A 23429-nucleotide genomic window follows, 5' to 3' on the forward strand; every position below is an offset into this window, starting at 1 on the left:
TTTCGAAATAAATATTTATAATCTTCAAAACATAAAGATACACATTTGCAATACCCCAAAAATGCATTCACATTTTCATCCAGAGCATAAAATTATGACAGTAAAATGTTTTATTTCTCAACGTTTACAGATTCACTGATTCAGGCAGGCTATAGTTAATAATAGTCTATTCATTGAATAATAATGATATATTATTTCTATTTGGCCAGGTAGTTTTTGCCAACTCACAATTCCTTTAAGTAAAGACGTGGTCCGTTTTGTTACAATAAGAAAGAGGTTATTGCGGCAAGTAGACACCCAACACTATAGAGGGCGCTGTTCTTCAAGTGGGTTGTGGATGAGCTACTTATGATGATCCCTCCCCCGCAGCGACTGCAATACCTTTCACAGAAAGCACAGTAGCCCATGCTGTGCATCAGAACGGAGTTGTATGACCTGACTGCTCTTCGCCCTGTAAGATTTTGTGGAGAGAAAACATTTAATTAATAATATGGTCTTGAGGTTCAAGTTAAGTGATATTAGTATCATTGTGTATGTGTGTGCGTCCATGTGTGTTTAAGCATAAGCGGGAGAGTCTGTTTCTTACTAGGCTCATAGTAGTCGTACACCTGAACCACTGCGTCTTGGACTTGTGCCACCTTGAAGTCTCTTATCATTGGGAACATGATGCAAACCTCTGATGTGGTCAGCTGTAAATTAAATCAAGTTGTGAACAACAAATAATGGATGCAACAAATCCATCTGCAAACACACAGCAAATACTGCATTGTGTTGATTCCTATCTTACTAAACTAAAACATATATGATACTTAAAGGGGCAACCTGGAATTGGTACCTCCATTTTTCATTTCAAATGAATGATATACAGTGCCCTGCATGAATAATGGGACAGTGAAGCATTATTTCTTCTTTTGGCTCTACAGTCCAGAAGTTTGGATTTGAAATTAAACAATTACTGAGGATAAAGAAGAGATTCTCAACTTTTATTTCATGGTATGATGTGTACCCAAACGTGATGGGACAGATTTATCAAATGTATAAATTAATTACTCATGTTTAGTATTTGGTTGACAATCCTTTGCATGCAATAACTGCCTGAAGTCTGCAAGCCATTGACCCCACTAGATGTTGGGTATCTTTTCTGGTGGTGCTCTGCCAGGCCTGTACTGCTGCCATCTTCAGTTGTTTATTTTGGGGACGTTTTGCCTTGTCCTATCATCAGGAAATTAAATGCATGTTCAATTTGGAGCATGTTCAATGGACAGTCCTTGCATCCATAGCTCCATCTATGAATTTGAGAGTGGTTACGTTTCTCCAGCCCCATCCCTCACCTGTTTACCAAAAAAAGTGTCAGGGAGAACACTTTGTTTTTGTTAGAATACCAGATCTCCCCACATAAAAAAAATTGCATAAATTATGCTTTACATATGAAAAACAACTTACTGAATCTAAATACAGACTAACTTTCCCAGCAGATGTCTCCACCTTTCTGACCAGGTCTCCCATGGCAACGGCTTCTGGGGCGAGAGTAAATCCACTGAGCATGCCCACATCTACCAACACCATACCAGTCTGTGCAATCCTCTGGCTTTCCAACAATCTAGTGGATGAAATGAAGAATCAACTTTATTAAATTGTACATGTTTAGGTTGCTAGTGTACATGTATTGTAATTTAATTTTACCGTGGCAAAAATTCCAACAATAGAAATGTGGTCAAAACAGGCAAGGTATCGGGTAGCATACAAAGATGAGGTGTAATCAAATACAATTTATCTCCATAGATATCAACCCTGACCTGGTGCATATGGATAAAAGGACATGGTCCAGGTCCTCCATGTCATCCAAGACATCCACGTCCAGAGAGAAAGCTTCATGATCTGTGGCATCATGGTGTCTCTCCGACAACACTCTGATTTTCACATTGTAAAACATATGAATCTGTGTGTGATGCAATAAGGAACAGGTGTTAGCTGTGGTAATTTAATTCCAATATAATTGATAACTGCCTAAATAAATCATTATTTTCTTTCAGACTCTCATAAAATAGTGTTTGAACAAAAAAAATAGAATCGTCTCTGGATTAGTTTGAACTCATGCCAAAATGTAATATAGTAGATGGTTCCATATTGATGCAGAGGGGCATCAAAAAGGCCAAGCACATCAACAAGCTAAGGATCGAGGATCACTTCAAGAACAACTCTGACCACCCCCCCCCCCCCCCACCCCCCCCCCCCCCCCCCCCCTATCGACGCCTCCTTGCCTGATGAGCTGAACCACTTCTATGGCCGCTTTGACAAGGACAACAAGGAGGTGGCCGTCAAGGCTGTGCTCCCTGCAGATCACCAGCCCCTCACACTCTCTCCCACCGACGTGTGTGCGGCACTGAGCAGGACTAATGCACGTAAGGCTGCTGGTCCTGATGGCATCCCCGGACGCGTCCTCAGGGCCTGTGCTGTGCAGCTGACTGAGGTTTGGACTGACATTCAACCTGTCCCTAGCCCAAGCAGCTGTCCCTGCGTGCTTCAAAACCACCTCCATCGTGCCGGTGCCAAAACACTCCACTGCAACGAGCCTTAATGACTTCCTTCCAGTTGCACTCACGCCCATCATCATGAAGTGCTTTGAGAGGCTGGTCCTAGCTCAACTCAAGACCTGTTTACCACCCACACTGGACCCCTTCCAATTCGCCATCAGAACAGGAGGACAGAGGATGCCATCTCAACGGCACTTCACTCCGCCCTGTCCCACCTTGACAATAGCAACACCTATGCAATCATCCCCTCCAAACTGATCACCAAACTCAGTGAACTGGGCATCAATACCTCCCTCTGCAACTGGATTCTGGACTTCCTAACCAACAGGCCGCAGGCTACATAACCACACCTCCTCAACCCTCACCCTCAGGATTGTGAGTCAAGGACATTTCTCATCCCAACCACAGACTATTCACCCCACTCCCCTCCGGGAGGCACGACAGGTCTCTCCGCACCCGAACCAGCAGGTTCAGAGGAAGCTTCTTCCCTGCGGCTGTCACCCTACTGAACTGAACTCCAACTCTGCACCTAGGTGACAACCTACCAACCCCTACACCCCCCCCCCCCCCCGGACAATTGTACTACTCTTACCCTATAGTATTCCTATAAACTGTACATCCTGTATCCTCACTTGTACACACTGCTCTTATATTATATACTACTGCTCTTCTGTACATATCTGTCTATACTGTTCATAATGCACATACCCTTATTTACTTATAATGCTACTGTTAATACACTGTACATATCTGTACATACTGTACATATCTGTTTATACTGTTCATACTGCATTCCATATTTATTCTGCTTATTTACTCTGCTTTAATGTTACTGTTAATACATATACTGCTTATACTGCACTACTTATACTGCTCATATACTGCACTACCTGTATATATTGTTCACACTGCACTTTTCTGCTTTTTTTGCACTTCTGGTTAGACGCGAACTGCATTTCGTTGTCTCTGTACTTGTACTCTGCATAATGACAATAAAGTTGAATTTAATCTAATCTAATCTAAAATACTTGGGTAGACAAGTGAAAGCTTATGTACACTTATGTACACATATGAAAGATATGTACACAGGGGTCTGGAACCAAGGAAAATGCAGTCTAAATTTAGTGCAGTTGAGAGCAGGGTCTCCCATCACATCCTCCATGGATGTAATTAAGCAATAAGGCACGAGAGACCAGGCTTTATCTTGAATAAAGTCACAGCTGAGGGGCAGTGTTAGGTCTGACTGGTTAGACTGTTAGGAAACAGGCTAATCAGGCCAACCATTTGGAACTGGTTTTCACAACAGCCAGTGATGGTGAGTGATCAAGTTAAGTGTGACAAGAACTATCAAACCAATTAGCATACAGGTTGGTATGACAGGACAATGTTAATGATTTGTATGCTGCCACCAGTATGGTAAACAGGTAAAATGTGTCATGTTACTTTAACAGGGAATAAAGTATGGCTTCGGCCAATCACAGTGCTTGTTCTGATCAAAAAGTTGTATTCAATCTTCATTATTTCAATGTTTAATAATAAATGTAACATGTCCAAAAAGTTTGAAAATGTATATATATACTCACTGAACATTTTATTAGGAACACTACACTAATACTGGGTAGGGCCTCCCTTTGCTCTCAAAACAGCCTGAATTCTTTGTGGCATTGATTCCACAAGATTCCTTTGAGATTCTAGTCCATGATGACATGATTGCGTCACACAATTCCTGCAGATTTTTCAGGTGCACTTTCAAGCTGTAAATCTCCCGTTCTACCACATCCCAAAGGTGTTCTATTGGATTCAGATCCGGTGACTGGGAAGGCCACTGAAGAACACTGAACTCATTGTCATGTTCATGAAACCAGTTTGAGATGGCTTTTGGTGTGTGACATGGTGTATTATCATGCTGGAAGTAGCCATTAGAAGATGGGTAAATTGTGGCCATGAAGAGATGCACATGGTCAGCAACAATACTCAAATAGGCTGTGGCATTCAAGCGATGATTGATTGGTATTAACGGGCCCAAATTGTGCCAAGAAAGATTCCCCACACCATTACACCACCTCCAGCATGAGAAGGTGTACAGGTGTTCCTAATAAAGTTCTCCGTGAGTGTATATATACACCATTTACTGTATATCCATATGTTTGGAGTCTATAGCCTCTTGGTTTGCTCTGTCACTGGGAGATAATTTGCATATTGAGTCTATGTACCGCACATATGAATATCCATAACAAAACCCTTGCATTCTATTTTCAGCTGCTCCATATCTCAAGGAATTAAGTGGCTATGCTCAGATTGATGTTGATTTGAGATAAGGAATACAGTGGGCTCACAATACCTGAAATAATGCGAATCCTCTTCCCTCCATGAACACATCTATGAGTAAATCTGTTTCAGCATCTATCTGAAAAGTACAAAAGTTCTTTTGGCAACATTCTGTACATTGCACTGCACTGTCTGCATGCACATCTTTATACACAAACATATCCACTTCTATACTGTACAAAGTCAAGGCGTGCACATATAACCATCTGGAGATAAACAAACATGAGTATGATGAAACATCATGCCTTCCCCTCCATTACCTCTGTACTCTGATGTAGCAAGTAATTGGTGGAGTTGATGTTGAAGTGGGACACTGAGCGAGAGGCTGAGGTGGAGACTTTGATGCTGAGGTCGATGGCATCTGCCCCGCTGAACATAGCGTAACTGGATAGGGCCTGCAGGGCTATGACTGTGTCCTGAGTGGAGGGAAAGGTTAAAAGTGAAGTCACATGCAAAATGTATGGTCACCGGGTGAAGATACATATCTTTGTTTAGGAGGTGTAATTAAGGTGTAATTTCTGAAATGTTAATTGAAATCAGACACACTCTCTAACAAACCTCGATGCCACAACAGAAGTCCACAGAAGTGTCCTATTGTAAATTACAGTCTCTTAAATGTCCAGTTTGTAACATTCAAGCTTCCTAATGGGTGTAATGACTATGTTTAATCTGTAGCGATCAAGGAATGAGACCCCTTAAAAGAAATATTTCATTTACGAACGCTTGTTGCTACAAATGTTTTGGTTCCGCAAAAGCGCTTTCTAAGTTGGAGTATCCTACCTGATACTTGGTTTGTATACAAACATGTTGTTATGGCCAGGGGTGTTCTAGGGGAGTAGACTCAGTGATTTTCGCCTTTCTGTCTCTGGTGGCTATCTCCTCGAATCGCTCATGCAAAAACACAACAGCTAATGTTCCACACTGCAAGTCCATTTCGGGGGTTTATATTACTATTATCAGATGTTGTTTGGAACTTCAAACTGAATTTTGCCGCGATGGCCAGAGGTGGCAGATTTCTGTCAAAGTTAGGACCAGCTCCTCTGTACTACTATTGTGTTTTAGAAGAGGAGAACTTACAGGAAAGAATTTCATTGACATACACTCCCCTGTATCCCAGTACATGTGACAATAACATTTTGAACTTGAAGTGATAAACAATAATCCAACATGGGTAGGCAGTAACTTCTATCTCTCTTATACTGTAGTTAAATTCATCCCAGAAGCACTGAGCTTAGAGCATAGATTGCGGGTATTCTGCCTAAGGTGGGGGTCTCACCTGTGTGGTGCCGAAGCCCCCCAGGTGGTTCCTCTGCTGGCTGAGCCACTTCATGAGGGCGATGCCCTCCACCACGCTGGCACGCCTGAACAGGGACAGCAGCACATACGCTGCCATCTCTATCTCCACCGAGCGTGGCTGCCACCCGTCCAACACCTCACCACCAGACGACCTCCAGGTCATGACCCCGTCTGGAGGGAACAACAACAACACACACAACTCAATTCCGATTCTCTTATTACCTTCTTCAAAAGTGTGCACATACAGTGCCCTTCGTAAGTAATGGGATAGTGATGCATTTTTTTTCTTTCTACACTCCAAAAGTTTGGATTTTAAATCAAACAACAAAGGTTAAAGTAGAGATTCTCAGTTTTTATTTGATGGTATTTGTGTACATATTGGTTTCACCATTCACCATTGGTTTCACCATTCACTTTTTATGCATAGTCCCCCTATTTCAGGGTACCCCAAAGTGATGGGACAGATTTATGAAATGTCCAAATTAAGCACTCATTTCCAGTATTTGGTCAACAATCCTTTGCATGCAATAACTGCCTGAAGTCTGCAACCCATTGACCCCACCAGATGTTGGGTATCTTCTCTGGTAATGTTCTGCCAGGCATGTACTGCCGCCCATCTTCAGTTGTTTGTTTTCATGTGCTTCAACAAATGAAACCAGCCAATAACTTCACTGTCCCATTACTTACGCAGGGCACTGTATTCACTCATATCACCATATATATATATGAAAGGAATAGATTGCTGTAGGAAATATGGTGGAAATTCCCTCCAACCCATGTTCACACCAATCCAACGCTTTTGTATTCATAAGGGGAGTGAATTAAAGTCATAATTACAGAATAATAATTCAGGGTTGGTAAGACAGGGTGCAGCATAATTTTCTTAATTTCATTATCACCAAATACAGGGTTGGTTCAGTGTATGCATGAGACATGGGAGCCCAATACCTCAGTCAAGACTGAAACCAAGACCAATGTTGATGAGTGAGACAATAGACTTCCAAGCAACCATGATTATCAAGTAGAATCATTCTTCTCTTTGGCATTAACATCTTTACAGACACGCTCAGAGATCTCATTAAAGGGGCACTCACCACTTTTTAATCTCATATTCATTATCTCCAGCATCATACCATCATATGTGTCTACATTCATGAAAACTGTGATTTTCTATGTTCTGTAGTCAAAAAGATACAAAGAAAATGTCCTAGATTAAAAAAAAAAAAATCAGTTATTTGCTTTCAAGTCCATAATTACCACTCATGTCAGCTCGCCTTGTGAGCTCGGCCAGGGCTGTGCCTGCAACAGGACTGTTGGCCAGAGACAGGGCATAGGCCACAAGACACAGGCTGTAGTTAGTGGACACTCCACTGGCCACTCTGTCCTCCAGGTACTTACTGGCCAAGGACACGTTGCCTGTAAACATGCCCTGCAAGCAAAACAGTGGAGGACAGCATGACATAACAATCACTATCTAGTAGACCTGGTCTAAAATAGTATTTACATTTTTTTCAAATACTTTGAGTGTTTGCTTGGGCCTGCCTGGAGTGTCTGATGGGTGTGGTTTGCAATTTTGAGACTATTCCATTCACTCAATTGTGCCAGGCAAACTCAATCAAGCACAGCAAAGTATTTAAAATGATTTCAAAACAATTATTGGTTGATGAACTGCCAACTCTAACTCCTTTACTTCATTTGATCCATGTATTGTATCCATTATTTATCCATGTGAGTTTCGTTTAGATATAAATATATTTTATAAGGGTGCCCCCCCTTTGGATATAAGGGAAGAAACTTGGGTTCTTCTCACCACGTAGGTCTGGTCCTCCAGCAGTGCCATCAGCACGTAGGCAGTGAGAGAGACAGGTCCATCCTCCAGCCCCCCCTGCAGCTCTGTGTGGATGACCCTCCCTGCCTCAGTGAACTCTCCCTGTGGTCCCTGCTGCCGCACCAGCCAGCCCATGGCCCTGGAGAGAACGGTCTGGTCTATCTGTATAAAGGGCCTGGCCTGCAGGAAACACCTCAGCACAAACGCTGTCAACCTAGAATGTGGGAAGAGACAAGAGTTAAGAGTTAGTGAGACACTTTGGAGCTTTACACACTACTGGTGGGACCCTGGCTCTACTGTGTTGGCTCTGACATGTTTCGTTTTATACTGTTTTAGCAACTATAGAGGATGCATAACCAGCCCAGACCAGCTCAGTTCAGCTCTGTAGTGTAAATTGCCATTGCCTGGTTGCCATCAGAAATCACTCATTACACCCCAATTTGGGATCACATGCAGTAGTCTCAGAGTTGAAAGAGCCAAGGTAAAACATTTTATGTTGAGTCCATAAGACCACGCTCTTGTTGCTTTCATGCTTTTGCAATGACTAAATATGAAGGCTTAATTAATTAAGAAGCCTTTAGTCTGTAGTTTTGGTATGAACAGCACAACCTACAGACATGAACCATGTGACCTACCATGTGCTACCAGAGGTGTCGCTGGTTCCGAAGGCACTGAAGGAGCCGTCATCTCGCTGGTAGGACAGTTCTCTCTGATAACCTGAACATGAATGAGAGAATACAGGTTAGGATGCCTAGGAATCTGACCACTAAATAATCCATAAGGGCAATTATATGTACTATTATTACTCTCATAAGATGTCTGAACAACATGCCTGTCTGTCTCTACGTTAAGCCAACCAGCAGTGGTCTGCCAAAATGTAGACACATCAGACACTTAGATGCTTCTGCTTGGTTCGATCGAATTTCAGACCAAAGCAAGAAATTCCAGAAAAAATAAAATAGCTCTGCTGCACATATTTTTTAAGGGGATATCAGTGATTTGTCTGAGAGCAATTCACCTTCCATCATGTACATGAGAGCTCTGTTGCGTATCTCCTTGTTGGCCTGTGGGGTGGTGTCCAAGTACTGCAGGACATACACATTGGGGGCGAAGTTGATCATATTCTGTTCTCCACAGCCGTAGGGTATCTGAACCAGCAAGCCCAGCCCAGTGATGGATGGGCCCAGGATATCACCTGTCACACCCCATACAGAAAAGATTCATAAAAAGTGTATAAGACATATATGTTGTATATGGAACTTACAAGTAAAGCATATGGCATACACAACTCATGGTAGATTCTAGTCATGTCTGACATAAATGCAATTTGCAGACATACAGAAAATGTATCATCTATTGTAGAAAAAACTTAATTCACTACATGTAAGGTCTCCCACATAGAAAATATTTCTGAAAATGCAATAAGATTCCTATAAGATTTTTCCAAGCCAGTGAGATTTTGGTCTCATCAGAAAATAATGACTAAATCACAATTGAACTTTCCCAAAGTTATGTCGGTGTACATTTATAGAATTCCAACATTGTTTATGTTTCGCACACACACACACACACACACACACACACACACACACACACACACACACACACACACTCACTCACTCACTCACTCACTCACTCACTCACTCACTCACTCACTTACTCACCAACCCATGCAACATGTAGGGTCTGAAAAAGAGAACTTCAGAGTATCTAATTCCAAAATTCTGAATTAATCCTAAACCTGAGTCCTTTAAAGTCGTTTTTAGTGATCAGGGCAACCACAGTGGTGTCATCAGCAAACTTGATGATGGAGTTGGAGCTGTGCATGACCACACAGTCCTGGGTAAACAGGGAGTACAGCAGGGGGCTGAGCACACAGCCATTGAAGGCTCCTATGTTAAGAGTCAAAGTGGTTGAGGTGATGCTGCCTACCTTCACCACCTGGGGTCTACCCATCAAAAAGTTCAGTTACACAGGGAGGTGTTGAGACCCAGGTCGCTGAACTCAGTGACAAGTTTGGAGGGGACAATGGTGTTGAATGCTGAGCTGTAGTCAATGAACAGCATTCCCACATGGGTGTCCCTCTTGTCCTGGTGGGATAGGGCAGTATGCAGGGCGTAGACGATGGCGTCATCTGTGGATCTATTGGGGCGATATGCAAACTGAAGGGTCCAGAGTGGCAGGTAATGATGAGTTGATATGTGACTGAACTAGCCTCTCGAAGCACTTCATGATGATTGAGGTGTGTGCAACAGGACGGTAGTCATTGAGGCAGGTTACCTTGGTTTTCTTAGGGACTGGGATGGTAGTGGTCGCTTTACAGGTGGAGATATCAGACTGGGACAGGGATATGTTGAATATATCTATGAAGACACCTGACAGCTGGTCGACGCAAGCTCTGAGAACATGGCCTGGGATGTTCTCTGGTCCGACTGCTTTGCGGGTGTTGACATGCTTAAAAGCGATCCTCACATCAGCCGCGTTGATTGCTCACACACTGTCCTCGCGAGCAGCAAGAGCCTTAAGTCACCCCTATATGTCATACATTATTACAATGGCCACATTCAGGCGTATCAGATGTATGAAGTATAAGTCACATATAAGACACATATACAAATTGAGTATTCACATATAAAGCAAATGTACAATGTTAGCCATAAGAATCTTAGACTTTTTATAAAAATGTTCCATTTGGGTACGTACACATTTGCAATGTTAAATGTACAATGCCATATACATATTTTCCATATGGGACAACACCACACAAACAGGAAGAGAGGGGGAAGCATTTAAACATTACACAACAGCCGTTGACGGTAATACAGTCGGTTGGTGTTTGAGGTGGCAAATATTTATCATGGTGTCCAATGACATTTCAGACCAAGCAACAAGGACTGAGAGAGTGCGAGAGAGATAGAGAGACAGAGAGGGAGAGAGAGAGAGAGAGGAGGAGAAAGAAGAATAAGGCAGAAATGCATTAAAAGAGAGAGAGAAATGCCACAGATCCTGGGGCTTGAGTATTTAAAAAAGCTGCCATTGTACACAACAGGCACAGTAACCACAAGGTTTCTAGCTCGGTATTCTACCGTGACAAATTCTCAACATCCCTGGACCTGAAGGTAAAACAAACAACGAAGCAGCTGCTCCACTGTAAACAATGCATTTTGATAGCTACAGTATAATTTCCATTTTCATTGTTTAATACCCAATAGTCTGGGAGGACAGCTTTTCTATTTCCATGTGCGTGGTGGCACACCTAAACACAACATGAAAAGTGGGTATTTATCGTGGTTGAATTCCCAAAATGTAATCAATTTTAAACAAAGCTTTGTTCTGTGGAAAACAAAAAAGGAATGGTACACATACCAACCACTGCCACATGAGCCCTCTTGCTTCCTGGTACCACATCTGGAGGGAAGGAGAGTGGGATCACTCTGGACAGGTTCCACTCGGATGGAGCCAGCTCCAGGAACAGAGTCTCGGAGAAGGACTGTTCCACACCCTCTGACTGTGGGAGAAGACAGACATCTGTTATGCCTCAGTGTGGTCGAGTGGTACTGATCACAGCTCTTAGCACATATGTGATCTCTGGCTGGAGACCAGGGTTCAATCCCTGCCCCTTCCTACTTTGTTCCCCTCTTTGTCTACCCACTTGATTCTATTCTTTTTGTTTAATAATAGCTCTACTAATTCTGAGGGAATATTTCTATGTGGGACAGCTAAGACCTCCAGCCTGCTGTAAAAAATAAATGAATAATGGACCCAATATCAGTATTCACGCTAGAAATCTGGGCCATTATAGTTAAGAAATACAAACTAGAGAGTGTTCTGAGCTGGTTTGCATATGATAATGTGATCTAAATTTAAGTCAGGGATCTATGACCTAAGATTCAAACAATGGGCAGAGAAAGGTATCACTGCATTATGTACTATTATGGAATATGAGGAAAGTATGAGCTTTCAGGACCTGAAGGAGAAATATGGTCAGGATTTTTTTTTTTTTTTTTTACCTGCAGCTAAGGGATTACTTTATGAAAGAGATAAGAACTGAGCCTTCCATAGGCGTGAATGGTGTAATCAGGGTTATTATGAATGCTTATAAACAGGAGGGGCCTCTCTGCTTTTTATCAAGGCTTGGTGGAGAGCAGGGGGGATTCAACGCGATACGTAAAAGTTAAATGGGAATCAGAATTTAATGTCGAAATTTAAGAGGAAGAATGGTATAAAATGTGTCAGACACAATATACCTCCACCAATTCGCGAATATGGAGAGAGTTCTGTTGGAAGAACTTAACTAGCTTTTTTGTCACACCCAAAATCAAAAGCAGGCAGCTTTCCACTCAACAACCATGTTGGATATATATTTTCTGGAGTTGTATAAAGATGCAGATGTTAACTTAGTTTTGAAGGATATTTTGGGCGATGAGATTCCCAATATTCTATATATATGTACCTTGGGATCATTGAAGATGTTGTGATGAGAGGGGATCGATATCTGACCAAAAGATGGTATAAGATAGACCCTCCAAAACAGGTGCAGTGGTTGGATATTGTCCAGTAAATATACATAATGGAAAAATGTACGTACCTGGAGTGAATGTTTAATGTCAATATGATGAATATGAATATAACTACCTTTGGACAGTTACGTGTATTATTATATGTTGTGTTTTTATTATTTTTATGTTACCTATTGTGTTGTTCCATATTTTTTCCCAATTTGTGAAAACTCAATACAAATTTAATTAACAAAAAAGAAAAGGAGAGTGAAACCCATCTGTTAATCTGTTACTAAGAAAAGGAGAAAGCAATGAAGCGCTCAATGTGTAGGATAGGGTATAGGCTGGGGAGATTTATCCAAGGTGCTCAATGGGGTGCTGTATGTCAAAGTTAGGAGAAACAAGAAAATATTAGCCACCATTGCATGAATAAAGTATGGGCAATTAAAAGTTTTTGTCAATATCTCCCAACTTAGACATCTCTTACTGTAGATGTACCATGAAGCACAAGTATCATTCAGTACCAGCAATAGAGTGATATGTTCTAATGAGGGGAGAGGGGTACAACAAGACTTTAAAGAAACCCTGCATTGGTAGCTTTATGTAAAATATACCAAAGTGACATTGTTTTTATAAGACATTTAAAACAGTAAACAAAAATAACTACAGATCATGTTCTGTAACTAATCCAAACAAGCCACGTTGTCCTGTACCTTCACAAGCATTTTCCGGACGATATTGTCCGAGGCCTCAGAAGAAAATGCGTTCACAGATATCTCCATCTCACCAAGAACAAGAGGCCTTATGGGAAAGAGAACCGAGGCCCCGTCCTGACTCCCCACGGTCACCATACGTGTATTAACCATAGAAACATCGCCTTGGGCTGCCAGGATAAACTCAAACAACTCACTCTCCGCAACCATTACAATGACCTGTGGAGAAGAGGAGGAATAGGAAATCAATGATGGATGGATCACTTACACACAGGAAAGCTGTTTGATGTTGGACATACAAAGAGGATGAAGGTAAAAAAAGGTTGTCTCTTTGGCATATTCACAGAGCTGCATGATTTGTGTTCAATGTTTGACAGTATTACAAATAAAAAAAAATCCAGAGAATACATTTCCAACACATAGTGAGCCTATTGAGGAATTTGGCTGAAGCACAAAAGGTTAAAAAGTAAAAAGGATAGGAACTCCTGCCAAAAGGGTGCCTGCCTGCACATACACTGACCATAGATGAGTGAAGGTTTTGTGTGGGTGCCCCACATAAAAAGCAGGCTTTTCTTTTGCTCTCCAAGTTCACAGGCCAGCCTCACCAACATTTTGGCCTGGCTTTTTTCAAGAATTGCTTTAAAAACAGCCAAAACATCAGTAAATCTGCACTAATTTAATTACTATCAATAAATGAGAACTTAAAGAGCAAAAGAAAAGCCTAACCCAACCCAACCAATTGACTTGAAATTCACTACATTATCTTCATGTCATATGTCACCGTTTATAAATAAAATCGATGATCCGTCAAAAAAGGACAAAATCCCACACAAATCAAAATGTTATCGTATAACTATATCTTATATCATATCAATCCAGGTCACTTTGTTCAAATCACATGAAACTTGGGCATCAAGGACATCACTCTGAAGTCCTGTACTGAGTTTGGTGTTGTTCACTTGAGGATGATGCTTCATTACTTGAGCCCTGTTTCATTGTTGCTCACAGTTATATTTACATACATTTTGCTTAGTGTGAGGACTCTGACCAAATTGAACATATGCTTCAACCAGTCCAAATACACAGTCCACTTACCTCCATTTCCTGCTGTAGATAGTTGAAGAGGTTAACCTCTAGTACCAGATCCTCTCCTCTAGTGATGTATGGTGGAAGATCCAGAGAGAGTGAGATGTCCTTGGAAACTGTCAGCTGGAATGAGACGCACCATGATCAGAATCAGAATCCCAGCCTCTACGTACATTCCTACCCTGGAACACCTACAGTCATTCTCCTAAGAAGAAGAATATCTGCAGCACACACTGTAATGGCATGGAATGAGATGTGCTGTATGAAGACCACATTGGAATAGGGTTGCTACGCATTTTCCATTTCAAATTTCCAGACTTTTCCAGATCTATCATTTTCAGATTGGTCAGTTGATTTGTGGGTTTGTGTTTCGGCATATCTGTCAAAAATGTGCGTGAGTGGCGTTATCTGCATCCTGACCTCTGAGTTATGTACATACTTTCTGTGGTATGGAGGTGAGGCCCAAGCCAAGGTTATCTGACATTACAAAAGCTGTGGCTCTCCAGGAAGTGATGCTGTCTGGAACAGCCACACGGAGACTGGTTGATGTAGACTCACTGATATGGGAAAAAGAGAATGTAGTATTTAATCAGCAGCTCTTCTCTGTTTTGACGCCCCAGTGGTGGAATGAGCTTCCCACCACTATCAGGATGGCAGTGTCATGTTGTGTATTGTAAAGAATGGGACACGAGGCAAGTAGCGGGATGGTAGCTTTAGTATCGCATGGCAGTAATGGACACCATACAACTGTCACATCCGCTTCTTCTACGCGCTAATTTACTATGTAATGCTGCCACCAACTGCTGTTAATCAGTATGAATGCAATATACCTATCTTCCAACATAAAGACCTAAAGACCCATCTCTTTAGACCACACTTGGGCTCCTCCTCCTCAGAACCCCCCCCCCCCCCCCCAAACACATTATTGTTATTACCTGAAAAAAAACTAACAACTTGTTTTCTTTCTCTAGCACTGTGACTGCAGATGGAATTTGTTCTTATTATGACTGGTGTAGAGTTGATTCACTTACTTTAGACAAATGCACATATTTTAAGTCGCGTTGTATAAAAGCTAAATAAGCTAAATAACGTAATGTAAATGTCATTATTTCAATCCCATACTCTTAATGTATACAATAGTGGCAGAATAAATTACAGGGTAACAAATAGGACAACACTATAGTTTTAAAACAGGGCAAAAAAGAGCCTCACCTTATGTTAATGTCAAGCCACAGCCAGGTCTTAGAGGATCCCAGGATGGGTCTCCAATCGTCCCAGTGCTGCACTGTCATTCGGTCCTCCATATCCTCTGATGAACACACAACATAGACAATGAATGATCTCAAGGTTTATATACAGTGGGCCAGGTAGACCATCGCAGTGGTGGTCTACCTCAATGCTGCTGCAGCTGACACAAGGTGTGAAGTGCTGCCAAAAGCCAAGCTACTATGTGCGGCGCTGAGTGTATTGGTCTCCAGGCCACAATAATAGTGCCATCTACCTGTGATAACATTCCCTTTCTCCCCTCTTTGAAAATTACAGTATCCAATGCATCAAATGTAGGCTCATGTGGTTGCCAGAGTGGGCTCTGGCAATTGATGAATCTGTCCCATCACTTTTGGGTAGCCTGAAATAGAGGGACTATGCATAAAAAGTGTTGTAATTTCTGAATGGTGAAACCAAATAAAAGCTGAGAATCTCTACTTTATCTTTATCATAATTGTTTGATTTAAAATCTAAACTTTTGGAGAGCCAAAAGATGAAAAAAAAAAGCTTCACTTTCCCATTACTTACATAGGGCACTGTATGTTTAGCTAAAACGATGTTAGGTGTAGGGGGCATATGCCTACTCTTACTCTTACTAATAAATGTATTTTGTCAATCTTGTTTTGTGCAAACTATTTTTTTTATCATAATGCCTTTCCCCCACTTCGTCAACTCTCTCGCCCCACTTCATCCCACCCAAATAGGAGGGCTTCATCTGGGCTTTGGCGATGGTCAAGCTTTATATTTGAAAGTAATTGTAGAACGTGATGGTCACACTGGAATTGACCTCATTTGGCCAGGAACAATACCGACCCAATTGTCTTTTTAAGCAGAACTACAAGTGAGAGCTACAACAGCACCCTGGTCCCGACTTAGTGGAAAACTATAGGGTGTAGTATAACTTATCTCCACCAGAGGGATCAACTGATACCAAATTGTTCCCATTAGAAACAGCTAACAGAACAAAACTGAGCTTACAATGACATATGCATTTTGATTGTGTGAATGAATTTGGATTGATTTATTTAACCAAATATTGTGTGGTGTGTTTATTTTCATACCCATTTCAAGCTCCTCAGATTTCTCCATCTTATGCAGATTGGTATCAGTCAACACAAAAAGGTTACAAGCCTACAATATATGAAAAGCAATAAACAAATATTTAATGACAACATTTTACACTAATAAAACCATTAAAACATACATTTGCATATAATATTTGCCATTGATGTACTGTACATTAAGTATACTGGATTTCATCCTACTGTGAAGTCCACAATCAGGTAATACAGTACTTGAATGATATGATATGACTCAGGTAGTCAAGTCAGCTTCATAATGTAACACTACATGACAAATAAAACATGGATACTGTGAGGCGTAGGGTTATTTCAGGTTCAGTATCATCCATTCAGTAGGACACAATGGGTGGTACCAGTACCGTGAAAACAGAGAGGGGGTCGTCTCTAGTCATTCCATTGTGGTCAGGTCTCATCTCCGCCATCACATATTCAGCCATGTCCCCCAGCACCTGAACACACCCACAACACTACAGTTACCACCTCTTCGAAACAATAACATTGCCTCAGAACAAAGTAGGTAGCTATATTACAACAGGTTAGGCCAGTTTCAGCAATAGAAGGTAATGACGTCTCAATTGATACAATACCTGACTGCAAAAGAGTTTCATAGAAATGGTTAAAAGCACTAGATTAAGCACAATGAGACTGAGATGATTGCATGTCAGCATAAGCCCCATAATTAAACTATTTTTGACAATATCTGATACCTCCTTTGTTTGGTAGACCTTTTGACAGGATTCAGAGAGGTATGAGTTTCAGCAACAAAATCTTGGATATGGATGCTCTTATGTAGTGACAATAACCAATGCAAAGTTGTATGTGTTGTTTACAGTACAGTATGTACCCTAGGTTTTACTTGTATCTATCCCGAAAGCTTTGTAGCTAAAATAGTACTGAAAATCTAGTCCCACTCCTCTCCTAGATCAGCAAAGTTCTTTATTTAATTAATGTCATTCTTTCACGCACAGAAAACAGCTTTGTGGCTAGGTTGTCGGGACAAATTAAGTACTTGAGCAAACAAAGGTTTTATATTAAATTCAAGAGAACTTTATTTATCCTCTCTGGGGTAGTTTTGACATTTCCTGATCACAAATACATTCTCTGCTTACCTCCTCTCCGATGTCACTGTCAAACTTGGAATACTCGTCTCCCATACCCACAACTGAGATTCCTACCAGGGACCCGGGTTCAAGGACACTGACTGTGAGAGACACCTTATCCCCTGGCCGAGATTTCCCGCTACTCCAGCTTAGAGACACCTGGAGGAAAAGATGACATGTCAGCATACATACAAATATACACAAGCCAACTAAGCCCTGTCTATTACCCAGATAGAATAATAGACCATGACAGTGTTAAAAGCATTAATACTGTTAATACAGTATAAGGCTTTATATGTAAAAGGATTCTAAAAGTTAGAGTTACAATTGTAACACTGTATAGATTTTAAACTTTATTTTGCCACTGAGGTACGCAGAGTAGTATTGATATTTTGAGTATCTTATTTGAAGATTAAGCAGTTGTCAAGTACAGACAGAATAAATTACATTGTTTCGTAGGACTCGGTCGATGGGGACATGTATTGCATTGTTGATGACCTCTCCATCAGGGAGGACACAGTACACAGTGATGCATGCCTCGGGCGACCAGGACAACAAGGGGGTCAGAGAGAATGAAGAGGTCTCCGTTCCAGCAGCCACCACTTGACCCCTGGCCGTGACCTGGAAGTGAATGACACAGAAGGTCATCCCAAAGAGCATGATCCCCTACATTTCCTGTTAGAAAAGAGTTGTTTTGCAGAGCCATACGTTGGTGTTGTGTAGTGCTGTACTGAACATTTCATTTTCATCTACTGCCTATGAGTGATGAAGATTATTATTGTTTGTGTAAGAAATATTTTAAAATGCCTAACCAAGAAAAACACTTACCAGATAGTGAAGCTTGGTGAGTTGAAAAGTGCTCTCTACAGTTATATGCAGTGGTTCTCCAACCTGGAACATTAAATGATAAATTCATATATAAAATCTTTCAAATTGATACATTGTTTAATATTGTTTGAAAAAACCTTCCATTTCCAGGACCTAAATGACTGTATGCTACTTCATCAAAAACAGTTATAGAGGTCTAATTCAGAGCAATAAGAGTCAAGTGTTTCTGATGTATAGTGGATGTGGATAGATCACCTGTTCTGGGTGAGAGTTGACGTGGTGTATCTGGATGTATGACCCACTGGGGGAGACGTGACCATTGTACATCTCAAGAGTCTCCTCACTGGACATGAACTGGGCCTACCGAGAGCATCACATGGGCTAAAACAATGATATCTTGCGGTACAGTTAATTGTCATACTAACATACAGTATGTACTGTTCTCCATCCTTTTCCCTGAAATGTACACATGTCCACTCCTCTACACAGATTTAAAAGTATACGATCGGTGTAACAGCCCATGCCTACACTAATCCTATACTTTTCAATCTGTGTATTGGAGTAGACAAGTGTACATTTCAGGTAAAAAGATGAAGAATTGGGACACAAGACTAGTGTTGTGTATTTACTTCTTAACGCTTAACACTTAGCCTAACACAAGCTCAACTGCTGTATGGAAGATTCTTTGTGGACTGACATTCCTGTGGAGAATAGACTACCTCGAGACCAAGTGGAATTCACCTGTATCACAAGCATCTCCACCTGATCTTGTAACTGAAACTCAATGTGTACAATTCCATCCTCGGGCACTGGGAGAAACAATGTCTTTCTTTCATCTTCTTCAGTCTTCATCCTGTTTAGCAGAGAGTCAGATGAGTTGCTGCTCTCTCCCTGTTCCTGTCCCCTGGGTTTGGACGTTCTCTGTGTGATCTCGATGAGCACAGAGTCTGCACGATCCGCTGAGGTCAGCGGCTTTCTGTCATAGCTGGATATTTTCAACTGAGAAGAGATGTGCAATTTTTAAATCATGATTAGATCAGAGCATATGGTGGAAAGAGAAACTAAAGAAAATATGTCTCTTAATACTCTTAAAAAAGGCTTCATACTCCAAGCATACTGTAGTTTCACTCACTTGGGTAGAGAAGAGTAAAGATGGCTTCAGTGCATGTGGGAAATTGCAGAATTCAAGGTGGTATTTATTCTCCATTACATGCACTGTGACTGTCCTATTGGTTTTGAATCCTTAGGATGGAAGACAAGATCACTGATATGAACAGTCCAATGAAATCTGGATTAAAACATTCAGAGATGGTTTATCGGACACAGACAAAGCATAGTCCTGGACCAAATCCCACTTTCAATGGAAAGTCTCCATTGAAGATAGTTTAGGCTTAATTTGTGTCATGGAAAACAGCCCTCAAAGTTTACCAAAGGCACATCAAGACTGACTCAAAATATTGGATATTCTCTATTTGCTAATTATGTGCAAATTAAACATGTAGAGCTCACCTGTCGAGGTCTCTGTGACACAAGCTGTGACATAAACAGCAATGCTTTCATCATCATCAGTGTAGTGCATTGAATCATCTGGCTCTCTTGTCCTGCTGTACTGATGCAGAGCAGAGAGATCATCCTTGCTGAAGAAAAACTGGGTGGACCCATGAATCTGAAAAACAGATGGTAAGAAATTAAGTGAACACACTATAACAATGGTTCTACATAAATTACTCAATTTGGGCTCAAACTGCATTCTAATTGCATGCTTTGTAGTTGTCAGGTTCCCCTCATAAGCGTAACTGACTGGCTCACCTCTTCAGTAGTATTCAGAATGAATGGATGGCCAGAGTTGTACGAAGTCGACACAAGTGTTACTGTGACAGATAGAGTTCCATGCACAGGTTGTCCATTTGAGTGCCTGGAAATGAGTATACACATGTATGACATTCTCTTGAAGATACTACACAAACTTAGAAACGATAGGAACTCATTTTCATGAAAAGTAAAATTTTCATCAAGCTCAGAAACATCAAGAATCAACTAAAAACTCTTTGAGAGCTTTGTCACATGCTAAGAACTCAATAACATTCAATACAAGTAGAAAGACACAGTATATATTCTTAAAATGCCATGAGACTCACTGGGCAGTCACAGTCCCTGAGATGTCATCCCCCACCAAAATATCTGGAGATGTCCTCACCAACACTTTAAAGTGGGGTGGCTCTACAACGGTGAAGAGTGGTTTAATCAGTTAATGGTTAGTGACAGAACCAACGTCTGGAGAGAAGTCTGTCCTTGTCCATAGACTCCTTTCAGGGTAAGGAACCAAATATGTGATTTTATAATTTGGGTGAACTATCACTTTAAACAGCCATATATACAGTAAATACTGCATATACATACATTAGGTGAACAATGCTGAAAATTGCTCATTGGCTCTGGATTTATCGAGACATCTTACCATAGTAATCCACAACAAACTGCTTTTCTGTGGTCATCTCCTACAGAGGAATAGACATGAAGTGATACAGTACACTTTCCTAACACATTACTTCCTGTGAAGCACTAACAGTAAAATAAATGTCAATGAAGAGAAACTATGCACACAGATGGAATAAATGCTGCTGAATTAAAAACCATCATTGTGCCAATTAAATCAATACCATCTAAATCAAGGGGTCATTATACAGTATAATGACAATGCACAATGCACAGTCAAAGTATGGTAAAACATTATTTTATTTTTTTTAAATAGCAGTTTATGCTTACATTCACCATAGCCTCGATCATCCACGGGCCAAGGGGAGGTGTCCTAGACAGTTGGAATTCTTTGGACACAATGCCCAGAAGGCTGTCCAGGGACAGCCACCTTTGACTGAGGTCTCCTTTGCTATCCTGACGCACAGGGAGTGGACAACAAAGGGCCATCAGTCAAACTCTACACAACACAATGCTGGCTGGGCAATCTATTAATCTCATTCTATTTTGTTTTACACAGGATTTTTGACCGACCCATATAGAGATATCCACCCTGCCCTTGTGTGGCTTAGCATCTTGACGGAGAGACAGGACTCTCATTTTGACCGTCTCTCCTGGTCTATAGTTGGGTTTATCAGTCTGGATGAAAGTGTTGAAACTCTGTGGGTTGAGGTTTAGAGAGGTCGCGTTGGTGAAGATTATTTTTTCCCCCTGGAATCCCTTCACCATTAGTGTATAAGGATGGCTTTGGCTTAAAAAGCCTTCAGGAATCTAAGAAAGGAAAAAACATGTATTGAGGAGAAATATATATCAGGTAGAGCTTCTACAGAGTGTAATTACTTGATAACAACATTCAAATTGCAATTAGATAGTCAAATACTCACAGGAGGAATAGTCAGAACTCCTGTCAAACCTTTGAAAAAAAAAAGAAGAAAAAAACAGCAACACAGTTTCTTTCAAAAAGGTTGATCACAAGCACTGTCCTTTCTTGCACCCTTATTGACGCAATATTGATACTCCACACAGTAAAAAGACATTAATCGAGGACTTCACACAAAAAGTATACTTAAAACTCAGAAGTATATTTCTGAGTCCCAAAATATTATTTAAGTCTCATAAAAGGTCAGAGAAATGAATGTCACCTCCTTGAAAGGTGCTTTCTGTCTGGGCCAGACTGGTGTTGCCATGTGTCAACTGGGCTGTGACCCTGACTAGCGAGTCAGTGAGGATAGTGATGGCCAATGTTGTGGGGGTCCCAGGACTCAGAGCACGAGGGATTGAGATCACATACATGGGTCTTATACTGTGAGAAAGATGATAGAGAAGAGAGATCAGCAGTACAACATACTCGTACATCAACTGTCGAGCCCCTAAATTGATCAGAAAAGGGAAAGAAGCAATTTGACTACTACTATTTGACAACAAATCATGAATCCACAGAATACAATTGTTTTTCAACGGATGATCAAGTTTTTTCCGAAGTGGTAGAAATTAGATACCTATATCATTTGCTTGTAATATTTCTTCAATTCAATTCAGAAACATTAATTTACCTTGAGGAGTTCTGAGCTGAACCAGGAATAACAGTACATGTAAATGCCACACAAACTCCCAGGACCCAAATCCACTCCATGACTCAAGCCTACTGTGGTTTGATCAACAGTACTTATCTCCTGGTCCAGACAGATTACCGACTGTACCACACCAGTCCCGATAGCTCTCCCAGCTCCGCTGACATGTGCCTGTGTTAAAAACCCCATCTACCATGCCAAAGCCCAGGGGGACACTACACCCCCCCCCCGAAACAAACACAACACGTAGCCAGCCATATCACATTCACTTACCTGTGGTGGCCCATGGGGAGGGGGGGGGGGACTACACCTCTGCCCAGAGCAAAGAGCTAAAGATACTTCTGTGTATGCTGTATTCTTTTTTGGTGGCAAAGACTGCATACAGTAGTGGATGCTGTCATTTTTCCTCTTTCTTGTTTGGCCCAAGAAAGTATGACTATCATGAAGTGTGAATGTTCTTGACACAGATACAAGAATATTTTATTACACTCATTAAACACCCCTTTTTGTTCATTATCACCGATGTGTTATGTTGGGAGTACAACAATGTGTATGCTACACTATGTCAAGAGCTATTGTGGGACCTGTAGCTGCTTTGAAATGGCTCCAAGTGACTTTCCTGACTTGTTCAAGTCAATGATGCGCTTTTTCAGATCCGTGCTGAGCTCCTTAGACTTTCCCATTGTAGCGTTTTTGGCTGAGTGTAATGAGTGTATCAAACGAGCCCTATTTAAATGGGCTGAAATAAGTCACCAGCTGTAGTCAGTCATAATCACTCATAAGAAGTTAAGAGGCCATGCCACAAAGCACATTTGATTGACAG

At 41.2% G+C, this 23429-nt stretch overlaps 1 protein-coding gene across 1 annotated transcript; it reads right to left on the minus strand.

Moving 5' to 3' along the window:
• Positions 1–207: 207 nt before the first annotated feature.
• On the minus strand, positions 208–22802 carry LOC310814622 (CD109 antigen-like; the record flags this gene model as incomplete). Its single annotated transcript, XM_083684116.1, has 34 exons — positions 208–451; positions 587–689; positions 1444–1600; positions 1797–1939; positions 4876–4941; positions 5123–5278; positions 6139–6329; positions 7416–7587; positions 7969–8200; positions 8622–8703; positions 9005–9181; positions 11353–11494; positions 13199–13417; positions 14294–14407; positions 14724–14841; positions 15497–15593; positions 16612–16681; positions 16992–17081; positions 17742–17891; positions 18180–18353; positions 18561–18623; positions 18816–18920; positions 19302–19559; positions 19693–19802; positions 20070–20226; positions 20370–20475; positions 20699–20780; positions 21019–21058; positions 21327–21452; positions 21570–21695; positions 21920–21948; positions 22178–22338; positions 22589–22604; positions 22736–22802. 34 exons carry the CDS (start codon positions 22800–22802, stop codon positions 261–263), a joined length of 4290 nt encoding a protein of 1429 aa, XP_083540242.1. The 3' UTR covers positions 208–260.
• Positions 22803–23429: the final 627 nt, after the last annotated feature.

The sequence above is a fragment of the Argentina silus genome (genome assembly GCF_951799395.1).
Source record: "Argentina silus genome assembly, chromosome: 13".
Classification (NCBI taxonomy): Eukaryota; Metazoa; Chordata; class Actinopteri; order Argentiniformes; family Argentinidae; genus Argentina; species Argentina silus.